The 25,573-nt window shown below is 39.1% G+C and overlaps 1 protein-coding gene across 2 annotated transcripts in view; it reads right to left on the bottom strand.

Moving 5' to 3' along the window:
- PACRG (parkin coregulated) overlaps positions 1 to 25,573 on the bottom strand; it is a 242,846-nt gene that overhangs the window by 194,041 nt on the left and 23,232 nt on the right. For both annotated transcript variants that reach the window (XM_081855209.1, XM_081855208.1), the window contains exon 2: positions 5,628 to 5,762. In XM_081855209.1, the coding sequence (XP_081711335.1) occupies positions 5,628 to 5,762 (135 nt within the window). The remainder of the gene's footprint in view (positions 1 to 5,627; positions 5,763 to 25,573) is intronic.

Here is a 25,573-nt window from a genome sequence, read left to right as displayed (position 1 = left end):
GGGAAACAACATAATTTATCTAAAACCAAATTAATTAATAGCTAATTCTATTGTGCGGGGGAAACCACATTAGAATAAAACCAGTTAGCTTTTAAGGGGGCACAAGACTCTTGTTTTTGTTCAACTAAATATCCATTTCAGGAGCTTTCAAGTTATTTTATACTGGAAACAGGGTTCATAAATAATTGAACAACAGTGGAAAGTTATAAGAATCAATAGATAGTGATTTTCAAAAATTGATCAACACATACAAAAGCACTTACAAAAGTAAAAAAAGAATTGATTAGAAGCATTTTACTTTGAACTAAATGGAAGAGCATGCCCTTTGGCTGTATTTACAGCCAAAGGGTGAGGGAGAGAACCCCACTGCCTTTCAACTCTATAAAATGTCCCACTGATCAGCAAAAACATAAAGTTAATAAGGGAGGGATATTTCATGGTTTGTAGTCTTTCCTCAGAGCCACTCAACATCCTACCACCCTTGAATGAAAAGGTTTTTGTGGCCACGCTATTAGTAATGTTCATCTTCTTACAAAAAAATCACTGCAAGAGATAGATGGCAAGTGGGCGTGGGACGGGAGGACCACTGACTTACCAAGTGCAAAATGAATCCTGAAATGCATCACATACAAACAGAATGAAAAAATAAAGGACAATAACAAAATGGTGATATATTGCATAGTTATGTGAATCCTGAAATATTTGACATGAGGTGTAGAGTTCTGTGTAAGCGGTTGGATAAGCGGCATTTGCACAACCACATTTATTTGTAGAAATTAGTCTTACGAAATGAATGACTAGCAGGGTAGGTGGGAAAAATGATACTACCATTGCTACACATCATGTCAGACTCTCTATGGTGCCTAGATGATCACTGCACACATGTACCCATGCACTGGTCCTGCTGATGGTCCACAAATTTACACAGCAGCTCCCATTTTCAGAGCAGGTCTCACAGGCAAAACAAGTTATGTGCATTTATATTTCACAGAATATAAATGCACAATGTGATTTATATTGGTTTTGGCGCTTTGTTGTTGCCTATTTAAAAACAACAACAACAACAACAACACTTTCTGTTGCTCTTTGCACCCTCCAGAATGCATGACTGATCAGGCACATATTCCCACCTTCATGCCCACACACAAAAGACAAACCAATGTTCCCAAAATATGAAGGAACTGAGAGTGAAACTCCACTCATAAAAGAGAGGGGAGACTATTTTTATTGATTCTTGCTATGCCCCCTGAAAACCCTGCTCTGGAGGGTTTTCCTGGAGTGAGGGAGGTTGAATGGGGTGGGGTAGGGGTGCAGGTGGAAGTGAGAATTCAAGAAAATACCTCCTCAGTTCTTCTAGCATGAGACTTTGCTAGTTTGAAGTTACATTTTATTTGAACGCTGAAGCTCAAGGAAAATTCATGCATGGCTCAAAAGCTTTTTTTAAGTATTCTAGGGTGATGGGATAGGGGAAATGTCAGACCAAATGCCAGAGAATACCTTGTCCTGCTGCTGCCTGTGAAAAGTTGCCCACTCATATACTGCCACTCTTAACACATTCTCCAGCCACTATACAATGGGCAACAAGAGATACTCGTTTCATCATCAGTGCCCGTAGGATCCAATTTCATTCCTCTTGGGTGAGGTCCCATAGGACCATAATATCTTTCTTTTTCTTTTAAAGACCAGAATATATTTCAACATTACATTAACATGCACAAAAAAAAAATAAATTCTCTAGAACTAGATTAATGCATGTGCAGACCTATGACTAGAATAGAGTTACCACTGGACAGGACCACATCATGGTCTTAAGGTATTGGAGATGTGCCACAGTACCAGCATTTGTCCACACTTGAAACGTGTTTTCGGTAAAGTAAGTGAGGGGTCCAGTGCACGCTGAATACAATTTTGGGTAAAGTGTAGTTTAAAGTCCAAAGTAATTACTCACACTGAAGCTAAAGTTGCCTTCCACTGTTGCTTCCTTACTGCACATTTCAGGTATATGTTTGTATACACATATGATTAACAACAGCATGTCACACCACAAAGCAAGGGCTTGTAGAAGGGAACTGTGTTAGAAACCAACAGAAATAAAAACCCAGCACCAGGAAACAAATTGTCCAGTATAATAACACAACTCTCCTCACTGAATTGCACAGCAGCAACAACAGAATGAACAGAAAATGTGGTCATGTGGATAACACAGCTCTCCTCGTTGTGTTGCTCCACAGTGACAAGGGAAAGAACGCGGAAGAATGCTGTCCTAGAAATCCCCTCGCAGCCCTGCAGCCAGCCAGGGAAGGCAACAGAGGAGCAAGTAAACCTGTTAACATACACACAAAGCACACCCTGAAATAGGTGCATCAGATCAGCGAGGTCTCTGCTATCTCATTCTTCAGTCTAGATGTGCCCAAAGTAGATTGGGAGTTAGCAAACAGTCCTCTGCAGCTGACAGGTCTCTAAATGTCTTAAGCTTTCTCTTGTGACTCAGACAAAAGATACTGGTAGACAACAAAAGAGGTTTAAAGATGCTCTCCAGGCCAATCTAAAAAAATGTAGTATAAGCACTGATGACTGGGAAACACTGGCCTGCGAATGCTCCAATTGGGGAACAGCCGTTACCAGAGGTGTTGTGGACTCAGGGCACAAAGGAGAAATGTGCTAAGAGGAAGGCATGTTTGACAAACCCTCACCATGATCAACTCCCACCCAAAAACCTATGTCCCCTCTGTGGAAGGACGCGTGGATCCAGAATTGGCCGCCACAGTCACTTATGGACTTAGTGTTAAGACTGTTTTCATGGAAGGCAATCTTACTCAGCTATAAGTGGTCGCCAAAGAAAGAACAGCGAACTGAATGTAAGGTCAAATTTCTTTCCTGTGCCATTCATTCTTCATGCCCCAGTGAAAGCTATTTGTGCCTATTATGCTAATCAGGGGAAATCCTAATTACATCATTAAGTGCCCCCCAAGATAACTCTTCTATTACACCCAGCTCAGCAAATCCTCCTTCATAAGGGGAACACAATAATTTCACAAGGATGGCCCTAAGGCAAATTTTGCCTCTAGACAGAGGAACCAGGGCATACTCTTAACACATATCTCTCCAGGAGAGCAAACACCTCTTGGACAAAAGTAGTAAAGTGCCCTCTCTCTGCTCCTTGTCTCACCTTCACCAAACAAAGATTATTCCTGCAGCTTCTCCCTTCAGGTTTGCCATCTTGGAATGCAGACCTGTAAGGCCTTCAAAATAGAGGAGGCTTGCTGCTCTTGGTTCTCCACTTCCACCTTGTGCTAGATATTCCTCCCAAGACTTGCAGCACATTAGTTAAGGCCTTAATCTTTGTCACATGCATGGATAAATTATGCAAAGGAGCCAGAAACTCATCAAATGATGTCAAGGTAAATGCTGGGCCCGCCATAGGATCAAATGGTAGCTTGTACATGGTGCTTCCTACTTTATTACCTTTTGCTAGCATTTGCAGCCTAGGACAAGGTAACATAATAAGACCGTATCACTAGCAAACAGTGACTAAATATACTGAAGAATACCATTACAGTGGTGCCCCGCAAGACAAACGCCTTGCAAGACGGAAAACCCGCTAGATGAAAGGGTTTTCCGTTTTGGAGGCGCTTCGCAAAACGAATTTCCCTATGGGCTTGCTTCGCAAGATGAAAATGTCTTGCGAGTTCCTGCGGGGTTTTTTTCCCTTTTCCCCCCCCTTTTCCTAAGCCCTAAGCCGCTTATCAGCTGATCCGCTGATAAGCCGCTTATCAGCGGATCCGCTAAAAGCCGCTAAACTGCTAATAGTGCTAATCCGCTAAGCTGTCAATGGGCTTGCTTTGCAAGACGAAAAAACCGCTATACGAAGAGCCTCACGGAACGGATTAATTTCATCTTGCGAGGCACCACTGTATTTCTTATTGTTCTGTACATCTTCTTGCCCCCCCTTAAAATAATTCTTTAAAAAAATCTTAAATCTTATCTACTTCAATTAAACTGTTTTCATACTTGTATTCCTGTTTCTCTCCACTTCTCCCCTGCATTCCCTTTTCTTTGTGTATTCATTCAAATCAAATGTATTATTGTATTGATCATAAGCCTTAAGAAAAAATAAAACCTATTGGATGTATCTAATGGTGGCTCTGCCTTCACTAGAAAATGGTTCTGCTCATTTAAGCCATCACTGGATACAACCAATTAAGCATAAATTGATAGTGTCATATAAATATTCATATAAAACTTTATATAACCAGTAACATGCAATCATACAAGAAAGCATGCGTTACAATTCTCAGTTATATCTTCAATGATCTACTACATGACTTTTCTTATAAAATGGATGGCATGTTACCACCATGAAAGTAAAAACAAAGTTTTCTTCTGTTGTTACTCTGTTACTAATGTCAAGTAGAAATTCAATTTTCTGTTAGATCATTAGTTGTGCCCATCTAAAAACGGAGCCAAATGCATCCATTAAATTATATTACAAACTTGCAGGTAGGATCTAATTGTTTGATATGTTTTGTACATAACAAATTGTTTAGTTATTTCATAAATAATAAATATTATTCACTCAGTGACCCTACTAGTCATATCTGTTTTTGTTTTTATTAACAAAACCACAGCAGCTTAAATTAAGGTCATTTTCAACAGGACCCACATAAACATCCAAAGAATAAGTTAGGTCTTTTCTCCCTCATTCAAAGATTGCCCGATTTTTTGGTTATCCTTTATTCTGTTTCCAGAAAAATCTGAACCCAGCCCAATAAATTGCATACAGAGACACACACAGTCACCCCAACGCACACACACATACATAAAAGGAAAGTCATTCTTTGATAACCAAAATAATTAAATAGAAAGAGCAGGTTAAAGATCAGCATTCATTTTTCAAATTAAATTTAAAAGCCTGCTCTAGTTACTTAAAAGATTGGCAAGTTTTACAAATAACATCACCAAGCCTTTTAGAGAGAAACACTGCTGCATTAGAATGAAGTCATTAGGCAATACATTTATTTTGAAGCCAATTAACCTTTTGTCAGAGATGTCGGAACCATAATGGTTTCAGCAGTGGAGGTCAGCCTCTAACAGGGGCACGTATGACAGCGATTACGCTGTCTGACATATGCTGCAGACTGGGAGTGCAGCCGTGGAATGAGAATCTGCCTTCGTTTGTATTCTGCTCTGCATTTCAAGGGAGCAGGCAATCTTGACCTATCCATTTAGGTAATTAAAGCTTCCATTTGGAACTGTCCTGCAGGAAGGTGAAATTTGGGGGGAGATAAATGGCTGCTGCTCACTGTATCCAGCCACTTCCATCATTTGATGGACTGCCTGAAATAGGCTGGGTTGCCAGGTCCTCATAAAAATAGAGATGAATTGAGCAGGAGACAATTCTCTAAGGCAAAGCAACTCTGTCATTTTCCTTTTTTGCAGCATATAATTTAATTGTTAGCCAAGGTAGATGGCTGACTCAGGAGGCCACTCTCTAACTGCTCTTCCACCATCTTCTATTTGCTAAGAAATTACTCCACTTTATTTACTTATAAGCCAACGTTTTTTTGGCAATGAGAGATGTCACTTCAATAAGCGCAGCTGGCTGTCACAGCTGCGCCCTGACTTACCTTCCAGGCTATTTTGTTTCCTCTTGTATCGTGCTCAAGGGCGATTGGGAAGTCACCTCGCTCATAAAACTTGCGAAATGCTGTAGGCTTTGTTGGTCTTTCTTTAAATGCTCCTGCCGCTGGGGGACCTTTCACCTAAAAAAACAAATTAAATTAAAAACCCATCACATAAAATTTGTCTGTATCAAGAAATACATTTGTGATTAAATTAGAGATTTAACCAAATTGGCTAAGAAATCAGAGTGCCACATGTCACCAATGTCAAACTTTCACTGTCAGTGTTTTCTATGGAATATTTATCTCAGGGTTTTTCTTGATGGAGAATTAGCAGGTATAGGAAACACAAGGTGGTTTTCAAATGAATACATATGATTTTGTTTGCAGTGGCATTTCACTTCATGAGCAGTCTTAAAACAGACTTAAAATGAAAATGTTAACCATCAGATGCAAAATCTGTGAATAATTGTTCATAAAATTTAGCACACAATGGAGGTGATATACACATTGGGAATTGGTACTAGGAGAGGAGGTAAATTATACATTGGGAGTTGGTAGTACAGACAGTGCTTTTTTCTGGGGGTACGCAGGAGTATGCATACCCCTAAACATTTTGTGAATCTAAGTTTGGCCTCATTGTGGGGCAGCATTTCAATATGAGTAGGTAAATGAGAGTAACCCTAAACATTATATTTTATTTTTTGAAAAAAAGTACTGATAATATATAATTCCAGGGTAAAGGTAAAGGGACCCCTGACCATTAGTTCCAGTTGCGGACGACTCTGGGGTTGTGGCGCTCATCTCACTTTACTGGCCGAGGGAGCCGGCGTACAGCTTTTGGGTCATGTGGCCAGCATGACTAAGCCGCTTCTGGCAAACCAGAGAAGCACACGGAAATGCCATTTACCTTCCCGCTGGAGCGGTACCTATTTATCTACTTGCACTTTGACATGCTTTCGAACTGCTAGGTTGGAAGGAGCAGGGACCAAACAACGGGAGCTCACCCTGTCACGGGGATTCGAACCGCCAACCTTCTGATCAGCAAGCCCTAAGCTCTGTGGTTTAACCCACAGCACCACCCACGTCCCTTAATGCCCTGAGACCTGCAGGTATAGGGTGGTGTATAAATTCAATAATAATAATAATTCCAGGGGAGGTGTGTAGTATTATTATTATTATTATTATTATTATTATTATTATTATTATTGAATTTATATACCACCCTATACCCGCAGGTCTAAGGGCAGTATTGCATAGGCATAAAATTGCATCCAAAATGGCATCTCAGTTTAAAACTCCTGAATAAAAAATTAACAAAGCAGGTTAACACCAAATGGATGGGCATTTGCTGCCAGCAGCTTGAATAACTGAAGTTGCTACTTCCCATCCCATCCCAAGACTGTGCCTGTGAAAAGAAGCTTGTAACTGACAAGAGTCCTGTCAGGGTTGGGATAGGCCTTACGGCAGTAAATATCTGCTATTCAATTCTGCAAATTGATGTGTCTCTTCAGAGCACATCTAAGCATCTGGATAGCTCAGTTGATTGGAGTGTGGCTGCCAAGGTTGCAGGTTCGATCCCTGTATGGGACAGCTACATATTCCTGCATTGCAGGGGGTTGGACTCAGGGGTCAGCAAACTTTTTCAGCAGGGGGCTGGTCCACTGTCCCTCAGACCTTGTGGGGGGCCGGACTATATTTTTTTGGGGGGGCAAACGAATTCCTATGCCCCACAAATAACCCAGAGATGCATTTTAAATAAAAGCACCCATTCTACTCATGTAAAAACACGCTGATTTCCAGACCGTCCGTGGGCTGGATTTAGAAGGCGATTGGGCCAGAGACGGCCCCTGGGCCTTAGTTTGCCTCAACCTGTGGGTCCCCGGATGTTGTTGGACTACAACTCCCATCATCCCCAAGTTCTGGCCTTGCTAGCTAGGGATGATGGGAGTTGTAGTTCAACAACATCTGGGGACCCACAGGTTGAGAAAGGATGGACTAGATGATCCTCAAGACCCCTTCCAATGCTACAATTCAATTCAATTCAATTCTGTTCTGTTCTGTTCTGTTCTATGAAGGTTGGGCAAAGGAACTCTACATGGGGCCAAATCATTGGTCCTTATTGACAGAAATGTCAGTCCAGTCACAGACTTGTTTATTAAATACATGCTCCAGTTTGGCTACAAAGTGAGAGCACAGGTTAACTTCTGACACTAAAAGGAGTGGGTGGATGGGAACAAAGCCCATTACCACCCAGCATTACTGCAGGAATAGAAGCATAGAATTGTAGAGTTGGAAGGGATCACAAGGGTCATCTAGTCCAACCCCCTTCAATCTTTCACTTAATATGGGGCTCAAACCCACAACCCTGAGATTAAGAGTCTCATGCTCAACCAACTGAGCTAACTCCCAGCTGATGTAGTTTCTAAGGCAAATGTGATTATAGTTGTAATGTTATGGTTCCATAGATATTTAATTCTAGGTTTCAATCACAAGACTGTATTCACATGGTTCAAAAATCTTGTGAGTAACTTGACCCCCCCCATAACAGGTTATTCATTTTTATTTACTTTAAAGTACCTATGTCCTGCTTAATATTTAGAAATGTCAAAGCATTATAAACATGGTTAAAACATGAAATATATAATAAGAGTATAAAAATAACCAGTATAAGAATACAGTTCCGGATTTTCCACAGTGATCAGTTATATACATATATGACTAATATTAGAATTCAAAGACTTCTGATATCAGAATTCAAACACAAAATTGTCAGAGTGTGATTTATTCCTAAGGGAGAGTGTTCCATTTCCACATGGCAGGTACTGTCACACTGAAAGCCCTATGCCAGATGGCACAAGACGTATTTAAGGATCATGCAGTTCTACCAGTAGGGTCTCTCTGGGTAATCTCAGTCAACCAGTAGGTGTGCAAGGGAGTGTCTGCACACTTTTTTACTACTACTGATACGACTACTACTACCACTAATAATAATGATGGTGAACAAAATTACATTATACTTGACATAAACAAATTAAGTGCTAAATATGTGCTAAGGGGAATGGGAAAAATTATACATTCTTAAAAATATATATCTTGAAGCTTCCTGTTATGAAACATGTTCTACTTTTTAACATTAATCATTCACCAGATAAAGCAAAGGAACTAGGAAAACTTGATTATCAGAATTTATTTTGCATCTAAAATTTCCAAGAAATTATGGTAACCTTGTAACATTACATGGATCTACTCATCTAGTGAAAGGCATAACCCCCCCTAAAAATAATAGATCTGAAAACAAGATATTGAAAGCAATTTATAATAAGCAAACCACATGTCAATTCTTCACTGTCGTAACAGAAGATTAAAATAATAGTTTCTTAATTACAAGTGACATTTCCTTATAATGTCTCTGGAAAAGAAACTCTAGAAAGTAAAGTTTAATGCTCATTTATAACACGTTTTATAGGTTGACAATTAGTATTAATGTACTCCAGAGGTACTCCAACAAGCATTTTATTATTCAAGCTCTGTATTTGCTCCTTTGGAATCAACGATATCATCTGAACATTTGTCATGGAGAAGTATGTGATTCAAGAAGGGGACTTAAATACAATTGATTTTCATAGCCTTAATTTGAGGAAAGGTGAAAAAAGATTAAAATGGGTGTCAATTTCTGGAGATAAACTGAAGAAAACTTAGCGAAAGCAGCACTGATTACTACAGTTTTAGGACATACAAGGAAAAAGAGAACGGAACTGTTATGTTGTAGTACTGGAAGCAGTTGAGGTACATACACTGTTTTGTTCAGAATATTTTTTTCCTGTTTTCCTCCTCTAAAAAACTAGGTGCATCTTATGGTCAGGTGCAGCTTATGGAGCAAAAAATATGGAATTGGTTCATTTTAAATATTCAAATACGTAAAGGAACGCAGGGCAAGAATAAATAAAACTAGAACCTTGGTCCATCACATGAAGCTGAATGTTGAAAGATTCAGGACAGATGAAAGCGCATAGCTCTGGAATTTGCTACCACAAGATGCAGTGATGGCCAAGACTTTAAAAGGTGTTTAGACAAATTAATGGTGGGTAAGGCTACCAAGGGCCTCTTTGAAATAATGGTTGTGCACTACCTTTGATGTGGTATGTAAATGAATACTAGTTACTGGGAATCAAAAGTGAGTGTTGTTGTACTCATTTCCTGCTTACAGGTGGGCCAGGCTGAGAACAAGTTGCTTGATGAGATGGGCCTTTGGTCTGATATAGCAGATTGGCCTTAGGCTTAGACCATCATGAATGTCTTTAACATGGTGTTTTGGAGTTCCCACTATCATGCAGTGTTGGCAGTGTAAACCCCATTATGACATAGATTAGAGATGCAGTTAAGGATCATGAAGTTCCACCATTGAAGAATATTTGCATTCTCCATTCTAAAATCTCTTGGCACATTTCATACGTTCTGCCAAGATAGTGAGCATTTGGGAAGCAGGATTCTAACTTAATTATATAAGACGAACAAGGCACACTGGCTCTCCAAAGAATTTTAATCAGTTGCCCTTAATAATGTTATTGATATTGACCATAATATACCCATAGCTGTCAACTTTTCCCTTTTCTTGCGAGGAATCCTATTTGGAAAAACTAAAGTTATAGCTCTGCAAACTACACACTTCAGGGTCATGCTCCATAAAAAGTATTGAGAGCAAAAATAAATAAATCCAGTAGTTTCATTGAAATATGCAACCCTATCCTATATGCAACCCTTTCCTACTCAGTAGTAAATTCCACTGAGGTCAATGGGATTTTCTCCAAAATAATGCGCATAGGATTGCAGCATTATAGTGAAATCCAAATCATGTTTAGTCCTATTGGATTTAATCAGGTTTACTCGCAGGTAAATGGGGATAGGATTGCAGTCTTAGTCATGATTAAAAGTGCAAAACTGGGGGCAAAGTCTGGGATTTATTGAACAGAAAGCTGAATAGTATTCTGCTTTTAAAACAGAGGATTTTCAAAACTAGTTTGCAATATGTCATGGGAGGGGAAAGTTGTGCAAGGGGAAAAACCCAACAGTTTTCAAGATTGTGGCTGACAAAACTATATAATGAAGCATAACTAGAGCAGTTTACAGTTAAGCTGTTCACTTTGCAGAAAGTCACAGCTAAGAAAGAGAGACGTGACTTGATTCTTCTGTGAATCATCGCAATTGCAAAATGTAAATTATAATACTATTCCAGTTAATGCAAATTAGATTAATTGGAAGTTAGTGGCTAACAGTCTTAGAATCACTGAAAATCTCACACATCTGGTTAGAAGCTAAATGAGTGCAAAGAACAAACGTTAGCTCATTTTCTTCTTATCTCCTATACAATGAACCCTAATGGGTTGGTTTCAAATGTCTTATCTCAAATAAGCAGACGGGCCAGTGTGCCCAAATGAGGACATAAACTGAGGGGACAGAACTAGCCCTTGAGAGAGAGAACTGGAGAAAGCAATACAACACAATGGGACTTAATCATGTGAAACATGAGGCTCCTTGTATGCATGTCTCCCTTCAAGGCAATAATTTTACAAAAGCTTATAACATTTATTTTTGCCCCTTTTTGGGGGTAAACCACCCTGTGATCCTCAAATGAAGGGCAGTATAGAAACTAAATAAATAAGAATTCAGTTTTGCACCCACATTAGCTAGTATAGTCCTTATGCTTTTTTCCCGGAATATCATTAGTCCCATCATTTAAAGAGACTAGTAGTAAAGCATTTTCCAAAAAATACAATGTTATGTGACTACATACTCTAAACCATTTTTTTATTCCACACTTATAAATGAAACATTAAAATCCAGGAAGCAAGCTGTCTCAGACCGCTTAAGCATAATTTACACAACCACTAGTTTTACTTGATGAATATTTCTCACATGTTAATGACTTTAAATAGGCCCACCAGTCACATGTATTGCAGATATTCCTATAGGCAGATGTATGAAACAGCATATAAAAATATGCTCCTGTCAAATAAGTTATAATGGCGACTCAGGGGTCTCACAGCAAATATTTAACAGGTGTTCAAGGAAGTTTCACAGGGCATTGTGTTTTTATAGAAGTTAGCATATTTCTTTGTTCTCCAAGAGCTAAAAATGATTTATTTATTTTTACATGCGTCTATTTAGTGTTTTGCCTTTATTTACTGCATATGGTATAAAGGAGAAATGCTACCTTAAATCTTAACAACAACAACAACAACAACAACAACAACAAATTTTAAAACATGATTTGTAAGGTAATACTTCAATATTAAAAGAAATGATAAAGGAATATCAGTAACTAAGGGTACAATACTAAACTGAAAATCCCTGGCTGAAAAGCTATAGAATTCAGTAGAAGCCCTGCTATGCTGGCAAAATGTCAGAGATGCTGCTACTATGATACATATATGGACAAAACATGCCATCAGCAGAGCCATTCTGTTGGTGAAGATGTGGTGGAACATGTGGCTGACATGTGGGCAGCGTAGGGGAGGAGCCCTTGTTTGCTTATACTCTTTCTGTTCACTGCTTGGGTTACCCTTTTATATGTGCTTTTCCTCTCTGTCTTCTGGGTTCCATCCCTCTGAAGTTCAGGGATGATGTGGGATGATTCCTCTTGTGTAGTTCCTAGCCCAGAGGGCTGGGTGCATTGTCATGCGGAGAACTCTTCCACTCTTCTTACTTTGCTCATCACCCATTATCTCCCAGGGGCATAGCTCTTCTTCATCTTTAATCATATGTGCGAATATCAGAGGTATATCTATTTGGGCCAGTGACCTCGGAGCATGTGGGCATTCGAGCTCTCTCCAACTGTTGGGGGCATTCCTCAGTTGTTTGACAAGGGCAAGAAAGCTGTATTTGTTGAGTTGATCCAACCTACATTTGTGAGAATGCATTGGTGTGTATGCATTTTGTCAGAGCATACCACAAGATTCTTATGCTGGTTGCTTCTGTCTCAATACGTGCCTATCTTCACCCCCATCGTTCAGCCCGGACACTGAGGTCCAGCTCCAAGGGCCTTCTGGTGGTTCCCTCCCTGCGAGAAGTGATGTTACAGGGAACCAGGCAGAGGGCCTTCTTGGTGGTGGCGCCCACCCTGTAGAATGCCCTCCCATCAGATGTCAAGGAAATAACAACTATCTGACTTTTAGAAGACATCTGAAGGCAGCCCTGTTTAGGGAAGTTTTTAATGTTTGATGTTTTATCGCATTTTTAATATTCTGTTGGGAGCCGCCCAGAGTGGCTGGGGAAACCCAGCCAGATGGGCGGGATATAAATAATAAATAATAAATAATAATGAGAGAGTTTCATTCATGAGGACAGTTAAAGCAGCTCTGCCTATTGATTCACTAAATTCCTTTAGCCCTAAACATTAGCTTAGATTGTCATAGCTGCTCAGCACTTAAATATGACAAAGTTGCCTGAGGGCAAGTGTAACTTACAAAACAAACTGTTCAGGCTATTCGTATTTGTGCAAGTTTCCATTTGTGAATCAACTAGCTTGATTAAGCTGGCTTTACTATAGAGTCACATTTGTCAGCAAAGTTATTTTTCCCCTCCATCTGGTGTTCTTTAATTGTGTAACAGATAAACATCCATTTGGGAACCAAACAATCTCTTTAATTAATTGCATTTTGAATAGAACTGTATAGAAGATTCATGTGCAAGTCACACAAAAATCAAATAAACAGTGAAACATACTTGTATATCAGATTTTTATTAATCAGATGGTCCCAAAAGCATTTTTATTACTTCTTAAAACTCAATTAAACCTGAACAATAACAACCCTTAAACTCTAATACTAACCATGTTTACTCAGCAGTCAGTCTCATTGATTTAAGTCTGATTTACTCCCAGATATGTTAGTACAGGGCTGAGGAATTGTTTGATATAGAACATAAAGAAAAAGATCTGAAACATCCAATATTCCTTTCCTAAGCTTTGGGTTCCCACTTACTTTACAGTGGTACCTCGGGTTAAGTACTTAATTCATTCCGGAGGTCCGTTCTTAACCTGAAACTGTTCTTAACCTGAAGCACCACTTTAGCTAATGGGGCCTCCTGCTGCCGCCGCGCCGCCAGAGCATGATTTCTGTTCTCATCCTGAAGCAAAGTTCTTAACCCAAGGTACTATTTCTGGGTTAACGGAGTCTGTAACCTGAAGCGTATGTAACCTGAAGCGTATGTAACCTGAGGTACCACTGTATTAAGAAAAAGTATTGCCCCGATCCAGTTGTAGTCCTGTGTAACTAATGATGCACACTAACATATATGGATCACTTTAAAAGACACAGCCAGCCAGTTCAATATGGTAAAGATGAGCATGAAGACTATATATGTTTCCAGGTCTTTCCTGCTGGATCAGGGGAGATGTATTTTGTGTCCTAGCATTTGTAAACAAGGGATTGGGGGGTGTCTGTTTATTTGAAATTTCATTGTAATACTGTACAAATTTAGTAGCACCAATATTTCTTTTACGTGGTATTATGACATTCTACATCCACAGGCCTGGTTTACACATAATGCTAAGTAATGGTTTGTATAATAATCTATGGAATACTCACAAGTAGTCCCAGACAGTCAATCAAACCATGGATTGTGCCCAACTAAGTTCCATAGGAGCCAAATCCAGGATGCCGTGGGTGCTTGGGCACCCACAATAATATAATTGTGGGAGCTGGACACCCACAAAATCAATGAGAAAAGCCGGCAGGCGGCAGCAGCACTGCCTCCAGGGGAGAACCAGTTCAGCTCTGCCCTCTGCAGCCAGCAAATGAGGCATCCTTTTCTGGAGAAGGGGGACCTTGGATGCAGAAAAGGGTTCCTTGCTGGCTGCAGAGAGGAAGTGGAAGAGGAGTTGCTGCTGGCCACCGCAACACGGATGTGTGATGCCACACACACACAGCTGCATATAATGCATGTGACATCACATGCACTACGTGTAGATACGTGCATGTGACGTCGCATGTCCACGTTGCGGCAGCAGGCACCCACAATCCTGAGAGTGAGATGGTACCCTTGCTAAGTTCTATTCAGAATAGATCCATTCAAATTAATGGGCTTAAGCCAGTGGTGTCAATTGATTTTAATGGGGCTACTCTCCAAAGTTCATTTAGTTTTGCAACTGTTGTGGCCTGTTATTGCAAGTTGGTGAGCATCTGGGATGTGATGTCCAAGCAAGCCATTATTAAGGAAAGATGTTGGGTTTTGACACAACCCCAAGCCATAGATAAAACAAACCAAGGCTCATAAGCCAACAGCAAAGCATGGCTTCAGAATGCTGTTAGCTAGCAGTAAGCAAACTAACATTAAGCTGCTTGGCAGCTTTTGGACAAACAAACCAGCCCCATCAGCAGAAGCCTGGAAGAAGGACTTCTGTGTGCACAACTTGACTTCCCCTGTTCTCCTCCTTTTGCAATTGGCTTCATGGTTGGGTCTGGAGAAGCTACAGAAAAGTACGCAGGGGGAAGAGAGATGGGATAGTTTCATTTGGCAAGCTGCAATGCTTCCACAAATGGAATAATTAGATGAGTGGAATATTGAACTTCACCCCATGGCTTAACATTATGTTTGAGCCAGGCCATTATTTGTTTGCAACTTGCAAATGAGAATATTTTTTTTCATTAAATGAATGAATAAAAAAATAGTTTATTCTATGTACTTCTCTTGGAGCAAGTCAAAAGAAGTATGGTGGGATTGACTTCTGAGTAAAATGCACAGGACTGCACTGTAAAACAAGTATGTAAAAAATGTAAACCATAAATATCTGAAGAAATTAGTTATGTGTCCTAGGTGTAGCTTGCTGAATGTATTATTCTAGCAGAAACCTAACATATGCTGAGAAAAATTGTACTATTTATGATGTGCTAATGACATTTCCAGCACATTTGTCCATGCAATGCAAAAGGACATTTATGTTGTTGTATTTTGAAACCCAAATAGTTAAGATTGCTGTCTACTAAACATAATCTCCTTAGCAAACCATATTCCCCATCTAGCATTTTGTGTTTCCTTTATAAATTCTACTTTATATAACTTCTTCCCAGCTGAATTACATTTAATATTTTTCAGTCCAAGTCTCATTTTGAATTCTAAGCTTATCCTCAAATATTCTTCCAATCCCTCTAATATTTGTGTCTGTGTATCTCATGCTACAAAGAAAGGAAAAAACAAAAACAACATAAACTATTGTTGGTATTTTGATGCAGAATAATTTATCTACTACTAATAGTTTTTTTATCCCTTCTTTACTTCCTGAATATTCCTGAATATTCTTCTGTATTTCCATCAACATGCCTACTTAAACTGTTGAAAAAGAACTTGAAGAGCAATCCTAAGACCCTGATCTGTGATGCTGGAGGAGGGGAGCTAGGGAAATGTGAAGTTGTCCCTCTGCTTGGCTCTACCAGCAGAGGGGGAGTGGGGGGTTTTGTCACTCAGTGGGGCACGCTGAAAATGTAAGTGGTTAAGAAGCTACCACCAGTGGTGCTCTACTAGTAAGGAGAAGTATAGGGCTCCCAAACAGAGAGTTACATGGCAGGGCAGTGGTATAGCTGAGCCAGACATGGATCTAAAGATGCTCCATTGGTCTATCTCCCTGAAGGGGACTTGACTTAGGGCATCCAGCAGCACCAGCCTGGAACTTATACAGCAATAATTAATCCCCCACCTTCCAACCTGGTCAGCATAAGTGGCAGGACTTGAATTGCAGCAATTGAACTGATGCATTGCCTTGCCCAGCTGCTTCCTCAGCTGGGAATAGGAATGTTCTGTCAATCTTGTGGTGTACTGCTCACAAGGCTATAGCAGTCATTTTCTGCACCTTTATTTTACCTTTTTCAATTCCATTACTGTCAGTTTTCATCTGATTTCCGTTCATGAATAAAGCCAAAAGGAAATCAATTTATAAATAAAATCCTTAACTAACTATTAAGCACAAACATTGTCAAAGCAGCGGCCACAGAACACAAGAAAAAAATAGCTAGTCCAAAGAATGGTGGGAAAATTCAGTTTGCAAATTAGTAAGGCAGAAGAGGAGAGTTCCTTTGAAGTGGTTAGTAGCACAATCCTATGTCTTGTATACCCTAGCAGGTTCAAAGAGACTTGAGATGGCATAAAGGTAAAGTGAGAAAAGTAGGTTCTTTAGCATTACAATCCCAATTTCCCATTAGCCATAGGAGACATGGGTGGAAGATCTTGGAAAGTGATAGTGTGCATAATACTTGTGGCCACATTAGCACGTATCTTCAAATAAAGCAGCAGGAGTGGAGTTGTTTTGTGTCTGAGATCAAAACCTTTGCATCTACACTACTGCAAGCCCTGATTCTCAAGCCACCTTGCTTGTTGTCAAAAAGTGCAGTATTTTGTCCATGTATGCATGGTGGCTATTTTTACTGCTTGTTTGCTTGGAACTATCTATAATAGGTGGGAGGACTAATGTCAGTGGCACGGAAGTGTCTTTGTTCACATTTATGTCCTGAATAACCAGAATGCTCGCACAATGTTACCAATATTAAAGTAAGAATAAACAACTGGGGTGGGGGTGTTCCTTCTGGACTCTAGCATAACTCCCAAACCCAATAACATCCTTCCTCCATCTGCAGCCACTTTCCAAGAGCCCTTTGCCTGAGTCAGTATCTAAGGGCAATGCTCAATACTGAGGTTTCTGCAGCTCTTCAGAATGCAGAGAAGATTAACGAACCCTTTGCCAGTGTCCCGGCTTCCTTCAGAGTGAGCCTACAGACAGGGCCCATGCTGCTGGCCTGTTAGCCCTTGCTAAAATATGGTCCATATTTAGAATTATTTCTTGACCAAAGCAATGCAACCTCAAACACATTTAAGAGGTCTTCTTCTATGGCTATTCTGAGTGATTGGTATGGAATATTAAGGCACTAGGGCACAGGCCTACCTTGCATGTCACAGTTTCTGACTCAGAAACTTTCCCTTAATTTTACATTGGAGGCCATTGACCATGGCACATACTTGGGGGTCATTCTTATGTATTAAAAGTATCTTCCAGTCTTAACTCTGACACTGAAAGTTCTGTGTCCTGAAAGGGTCTGTGTCCTGAACACTCTGGGTCAAATTAATCCTTGGAAATGTGTTACTACTTCAACTATAATGTAAGTATTTCAACTCCCTGCTACAAAGATGGAAAAATGAAGCGGGGGACCCCTAAAATCACAGGCGCTGAAGCCTGTGAGCAAGGAGATTCGGTGGGCACCTTTGCGCCCCCCCGGCATCGTGAAAGAGCCTTTTTAAAGGCTCCGGAGCGGCATCGGGGTGAGCGCGGTGCTGAGGATCGCTACCCAGCTTACGGAGTGAAGCCGCGTCGCCATTAACGGAGAGCGCCGATTCCTTTCTGAAACTAAAGATTGGCAACAACAATACCCGTGAGTAAGAACGCAAAATTAAAAACGGGACTTAAAAAACTAGAAGATTTGGCTGAAAACGGGAAGGCAAAAATTAAGGAAGTCAGCCTCCCGGATCTGCATGATTAACGGAGCAATGAAAGACTGAGCTGTGATTAAACGGACTTTCCTCTTAACTCTTATTAAACCAGACATCGAAAGGATCTCCCCCCTGTAGTGCAGGAGAAGGGGGGGAGGAAACAGAATTAATTTAACCTGCAAAAGAAAGGGATAAGGAATAAAAAACCTCTGCTGCTGACACTTCTGGTCAGGCTGCCGGAGCAGCGATCGCCTGAAAAAAGGAACTGTCAAGTGAGCTGTCAAAGGACAGCGGCTACAAAATAAGACTTATTTTGAAACATACTCGGGACTTTGGTGGATTACAATTTTAACAGTAAAGTGCTACAAACTAAAGACTTTTAATGGGACTTTTGCCTTTGGACTTTCTGTTTCTTTGTTCTGGGTGCCTTTGGACGGTTACAATTTCCTCCTCTAGAGGGCTTTAGCTACATTACGGAGTATCCAGTGGGATTTTCCACTTGCAACTTTCCTGTGTGAATGACCTTGAGTTATGAGCAACCCGCCAGAAGAGATTTCAACAAGAAGTAAAACAAAGCAGGCTCAAAAACAAGCTCAAAAAAGAGGCTCCTTATCAGGAGCAGCAGCTGCACAAGAAAAAATAACAGCAGCATCAATGGAGTCAATGACACAGGCCCTGCTTAAAATAAATCAGTCACTAGAAGTACTTACCAAGCAATCTGCAGAACTCACTAAACAGTCTACAGAGAACTCAAAGAAATTGACGGAGTTGACAACAAGACTAGACCTGAATACAACAACAATTTCATCTAATACAGATTCTATAAACCGTTTGGTTCAAGAATCTACGGAAACAAGGAAAATAGCTGAGAGTGCTAGGTCCACTGCTGAAGAAACCAAAGGAAAGTTTGCGCCTATTGTAAAAAAAGTACATGAACATGATTCAGCATTAGCCCTACTAGAACTGGAAAGGAAAAGTAAGAATCTGAAATTAAGACTGGTTCCAGAAGAGGAAGAGGACAAGCTCGGGGAATTCCTTACAGACAAATTTCAAGACTTCTGGAATGATGAGCTAGATGGAGAGGAAGATGAATTTATGATAACCTCAGCCTTTCGGATTGGCAGGAAGCAAGGGAAGAAGCCAAGAGATTGTTTAATTACCTTAGGATCAAAGGAACAAAGAGACAAAATATTGAACCTACATTTCCAGAAGGCCTTGGTCATTAAAAATTCTCAGATTCAAATCTTCAAGGATATTCCTAAATACTTTTTGGAGGTTAGATCTCAATTTAAAGAACTAGTTGATCTACTTAAGAAGAATAACATCCCATTCAGGTGGGAATTTCCACAAGGGCTGTCCTTTAGCTACAAAGGGAAGAAAATTAAAATAAAAACAAACCAGGATAAAGAGATCTTTTTGGAAAGAAATCAAGAGGATCTTCAGAAAGGAACTGTCAGCGAGGAGGAAGTACCGGACATCTCAAATCTATCATTTGGACTGAACCGAGCACCGACCGAGGAGGAACAACAACTTGGTGCAGTCGGTGGAAGGTCTACCCAGTAACCAAAATGTCTCTGCAACTCTTCAGCTGGAACTGCAATGGTTTGAACCACCCTCGAAAAAGGGGCCAAGTATTTCATCTATTAAAGAAGGAACATCTAGACGTAATCTGTTTACAAGAAACTCACATTGCCAGGATACATAGAAAACTTTTAACAAACAAGAGATTAGGACAAGAATTTATATCATCAGATAGAGTCAAGAAAAGAGGAGTTGTGATTTATGTCAAGGAAAAATTTGAACCAAAATTGATCTTTAAGGATGACCAAGGAAGATACCTGGCAGTGGAAATCCAAATTTATGGAGAAAAAATATTGATTGTCGGAGTTTATGCACCAAATGAGGGGAAGGCTGAATTCTTTAAGAAGTTGCATGAGACTTTAATGGACTTTTTGGACTTTAAAATTATAATGATGGGTGACATGAATGGAGTCGTCTCTACAAACATGGATAAGGCCCAAAGACAAACAATATCTAATGACGGAAGATTACCAAAGACTTTTTTTGACCTGACTGACACTATGGATCTGATCGATATTTGGAGAACTAGGAACCCTCTGGAAAGGGAGGGGACTTTCTTCTCTGAAGCAAAAATGACATGGACTAGAATTGATCAAATATGGATTTCTAGTAATCTGGCATCAAAGGTTAAAAAAACAGAAATCTGCCCAAAGACCTGCTCTGACCATAATGCTGTCAAGATGGAAATGAAACTGACAACAGCTGGAACCTTTAGATGGAGAATGAATGACACTCTCTTTGGAGATGGGGAAATTTGCAAAAAGGCCCAAGAAACACTTAAAGACTACTTCGAGATCAATTTGAGATCAGACACAGAAAAAAGAATCATTTGGGACGCAAGTAAAGCCGTGATGCGTGGCTTCCTAATACAACAGAATTCAATAAAGAGGAAAAAGCAGAATGAGAAGAAAGAGAAAATTTGGAATCTAATAAAAGAAGGGGAGAAGAAATTGAGATCTAAGTCTAAATCCCAGGAGATATTAAGAGAAATAAAATTCTATCAAACACAATATATGGAATTGACGAACCAGGAAATAGAATGGAAAATTAAACAAATGAGACAAAAGACTTTTGAATCTGCAGATAAATGTGGGAAGCTACTGTCTTGGCAACTGAAAAAGAGACAAAAATTGAACACAGTGACATCACTCGAAGTAGATGGGAAGTCTATTAATAAACCAAATGAGATAAGTAATTGTTTTCAAAGTTTCTTTAAGAAATTATACAAACAAGGGCCAAAAAATGAACAGGAGATAGAAGAATTTATTGGAAAATACGGACTATCAAAAATCTCTGAAAACAACAGAAGGAGTTTAAACGAGAAAATCACAGACCAAGAAATAGAGAGTGCCATCCAGGATATGAAGCTGGGAAAATCACCAGGACCAGATGGATTAACTGCGAGATATTATAAAGTATTGAAGGATTGGTTAATACAACCATTGAAAGAAGTCTGCAACCAAATTTTGGAGGGGAAAAAGGCTCCCGAATCGTGGAAGGAAGCATTCATCTCACTTATACCAAAGACAGAAACTGAGAAACATCAAGTCAAGAATTACCGCCCTATATCACTTTTGAACGTGGATTATAAAATTTTTGCAGACATTCTAGCAAAAAGATTCAAAAAAGTGCTGTTAGAGGAGATTCACAGGGACCAAACAGGCTTTCTACCAGGCAGGCATTTGTCAGACAATGTGAGGAATATTATAGATATTCTAGAACTTTTGGAAACTGACATAAATAGAAAAGCTGTTTTGATTTTTGTGGATGCAGAGAAAGCCTTTGACAATATTTGTTGGAGTTTTATGAAGAGGAATCTCCAAGGAATGAGGGTAGGCAAGAACTTTGAAAATGGTATAAGTGCAATTTATTCTGAGCAAAAGGCCAAACTTATTGTAAATGGTATGGTTATGGATGAAATTCCAATAGAGAAAGGGACACGACAGGGATGCCCAATTTCCCCTCTATTGTTTATATCGGTACTGGAGGTTTTCCTTAACATGATTAGAAGAGACCAGCTGGTTAAAGGTATACAGGTCGGAACTAAACATTATAAGCTAAGAGCATTTGCAGATGACCTAGTCTTGACACTACAACAGCCAGAAACTAGCACAAAAAGAGTTTTGGAACTTATTGAAATATTTGGTCAGGTAGCAGGTTTTAAATTGAATAAGCACAAGACAAAGGTGTTGGAAAAAAATCTCACGGTGGGGGAAAAAGATAGTTTTCAAAGAGAAACGGGTTTGGAAATTACTAAAAAGGTAAAATATCTGGGGGTGAACTTAACATCTAAGAATGTGAATCTATTTAAAGATAATTATGAGAAATGCTGGGCTGAAGTGAAGAAAGATTTCGATATATGGTCAAGATTGAGACTTTCCTTGTTAGGCCGAATTGCTGTAATTAAGATGAATGTATTGCCGAGATTGTTGTTTTTGTTCCAGACATTGCAAATTTTAGATAAGATGGACTGTTTCAAGAAGTGGCAGAAAGATATATCTAAATTTGTCTGGCAGGGCAAAAAACCCAGAATTAAATTCAAGATTTTGACTGATGCAAAGGATAGAGGGGGCTTTGCCCTGCCGGACTTAAAACTTTATTATGAAGCAGCAGCTTTTTGCTGGCTGAAACCATGGCTACTTCTTGAGAATACAGATATTCTGGACTTGGAAGGTTATGATAATAGTTTTGGTTGGCATGCATATTTATGGTATGACAAGGTAAAGGTACACAGAAATTTTAAAAATCATATTATTAGGAAAGCATTGTATAATGTATGGAATCGATATAAAGATTTGTTTGAAAGTAAAACCCCCAGGTGGCTGTCACCAATGGAAGCTAAGGCGGTAAAAAGATTGAACATGGATACAGACTGGCCAAAATATTGTGAAATTATAGAATATGATGGTGAAAAGTTGAAACTACAGAGTTTTGAGAAATTGAAACCTAAAGTCCGAGACTGGTTACATTATTACCAGATTAATGAAACTTTTAAGCAGGACAGAAAACTAGGATTTCAGAAGGAGAGGTCAAAGTTAGAAACAGAATTGCTAGAACCCAATACTAAGAATTTGTCTAGAATGTATAATCTGCTGCTAAAATGGAACACACAAGATGAAACGGTTAAATCAGCCATGATTAAGTGGGCACAAGATATTGGTCATGATATTATGTTTGCTGACTGGGAGCAGTTATGGACCACAGGTATTAAATTTACGGCATGTAGTGCCCTGAAAGAGAACATAATGAAAATGATCTATAGGTGGTACATGACCCCAGCCAAGCTTGCAAAGATATATCATTTGCCCAATAACAATTGCTGGAAGTGTAATGAATGTGAAGGAACTTTTTATCACCTTTGGTGGACCTGCCCAAAGATTAAGGCCTACTGGGAAATGATCTATAATGAAATTAAGAAAATCCTTAAGTGGACATTTGTAAAGAAACCGGAGGCTTTTCTCTTGGGCATGGTCGGCCAATTGGTACCAAAGAAAGATAGGACCTTTTTTATGTACGCAACAACAGCAGCAAGAATCCTTTTGGCGAAGTATTGGAAGACTAAAGAACTACCTACTCTGGAAGAATGGCAGACCAAGGTGACTGAATTTATGGGACTGGCAGAGATGACCGGCAGAATCCGTGACCAGAAGAAAGAGACAGTGGAGGAGGACTGGAAAAAATTTAAAATCTATCTTAAAAATTGTTGTAAAATTTCGGAATGTTAAGATGTCAGGGGATTGGACACTAAGAATTACAGCTATAAATCGAAATTTATAAAGCAGAAACTCTTTTTAAAGAGAATTAAATATAAAAATGGGATGAAGAATTGCTAAAAATTTTGAAATTTGGATGCAGTGAAGGGGAGGTTTGGGGAAGTCGCATTATGTTTGTTTTGTTTTTTCTTTATGTTGTAAAATCAATAAAAATTATTATAAAAAAAAAAAAAAACAAAGATGGAAAAATGAATATATCTCCTAGTATATCGCTTCTTAAAACACTATCCACTTCTTCCTCTTAAATGTAAAAAGGGTCACATTTTTTATTAGCACCAGTGGGCTTCTTCTTATCAACTCTATCTCGAGAGAATCAAAGATCTCAATTTAGTACTTACTATTTAGCATCTGTCTTAGTGCGTTTGATAAAAGACCTGAGCAGCTGAGACAGCCAGGCTAATGCACTGTCACATCTAGCAATTAAGGCCACAGACATGTGTGTTGGCCAAATGAGAAAAGTTGGAAAGGAATAAAGCACAGCATTTAAATGTATTCTGTATTCTTTTTCTCTATAGACTTCAACTGGGTAGCAGAGGCAGAGTCTGTTCCTGGGCTCATAGTGAGATGGCTTTTTCTTTCTATGCCTTGCAATGATGATCACTTTCACCAGTCTTCTATTGTCAAACACAGCTTTGAGATTTCCCCCCATCAGAAGATTATTATAGCTCACTTTCTCTTTCACTCAATGAATATTTTAATGTGAGAGCTCAATGCCCTTTTTAAGCACCCAGTGTTCAGAATATATGACACTGGCACATGGTAAAATTCTTTAGAGAGCGCAAGCTCCTACATAATAAAGGGTTTTTAGAAGTATATTCACATTTCTTTCTTTTAACTTACTCCTCTATTGCCTTCTCAGCGTTCTCTATTGCCTGTGAAATGTCAGCATATAATGTACAGCATACAACTGAAAAAAATATTAACAGACAAACCTGTAAAATATAAATTGGGGAATAATCATATTAAACTACAACTTGAATGTAGTAATGAAATATGCAGAAATATATAACATGCCTTTCTGTCATATCAAATATATTTATTTCTGTTACATTGGGTGGTAACCAATGCTGGTCTTCTGTCACTGGAGGGGGCAGAACTGGAAATTGCCCTATATCTCTATCAATCCAGTGATGAATTAAAGTGGTCAAAAAGACAACTAGTTAGAAATCTACATTTGACTTTGAGTTACTATTAATATTAGTGTCAAAACACCTGGTGCTCTCTCGCACATGCCCTCTCTCCTGTCTTGTGTGTGCATGTAATTGCAATTGGTGGTTACAGGTGAAGCTACTGCTTCTACAACTCAATAGTAGTTTAAGAATGTGATCCACTGCAATGCTGACAAATTTTGTTTGTGACAACAATCTAAACAATAATTTGTTGGAAAGCAATTTTGTTGATTATTGAAACAGTAAATTTCAAGACAATGTTATGTACTGTGCTTATTATTATAAGGAATCTATTGATTTTTAGAAACACTGTTAAATATGTATTTGAATATACAGGGTAATAAGGAGGTGTATGGGAAATGTCTATGGCCCAAATTGTATACTTATCCAGGCTATGGATATTGTGCCCAAAATAAAGCTATAGATATTCATTTCATTTATTTAAGGATTTCTATACCACTTTCCACAAAATGCATCCTTTATTGCATATTGCTCAGAGAATCATTATGGTGTGATTAACAAGTAATATAATAATAAGGGGGCACATTGTGTCCATTTACAGCTATGCTACTGAAGCACCAATTTAAGGGTCATAAGGAGGACTACATCACTAAAGTTGCAAATACTTTGCACTGTCACAGTATCTTTCTAATCCTTCTGTTGCTTATAAATCTGTTGGCACCCTTTTGTGCTGTAACTTGCTTTTGCCATCTGAACAATATTTAGAGGTACCCATGTTTTTGACAAAGTAATACATTATGGCTCTCCAAGAAATTTGCATAACACTTAACTTTAAGTTAAAAGGAGGCATGTTGTTTCTTTCAGTTTTGTTTTTCTATCCATGCTATCCATATTTTTAAAAAAAATTAAACTCATAATCTTACATCATAGGTAGCTATCCAATTCATAGAAATAAGAGTTGGACTAGCATTGCACAATATTTGATTGTACAGCC

Source organism: Podarcis erhardii (assembly GCF_964252035.2).
Source record: "Podarcis erhardii genome assembly, chromosome: 3".
Classification (NCBI taxonomy): Eukaryota; Metazoa; Chordata; class Lepidosauria; order Squamata; family Lacertidae; genus Podarcis; species Podarcis erhardii.
The sequence above is the reverse complement of the archived record's forward strand: the minus strand, read 5'-3'. Positions and strand labels throughout refer to the sequence as shown.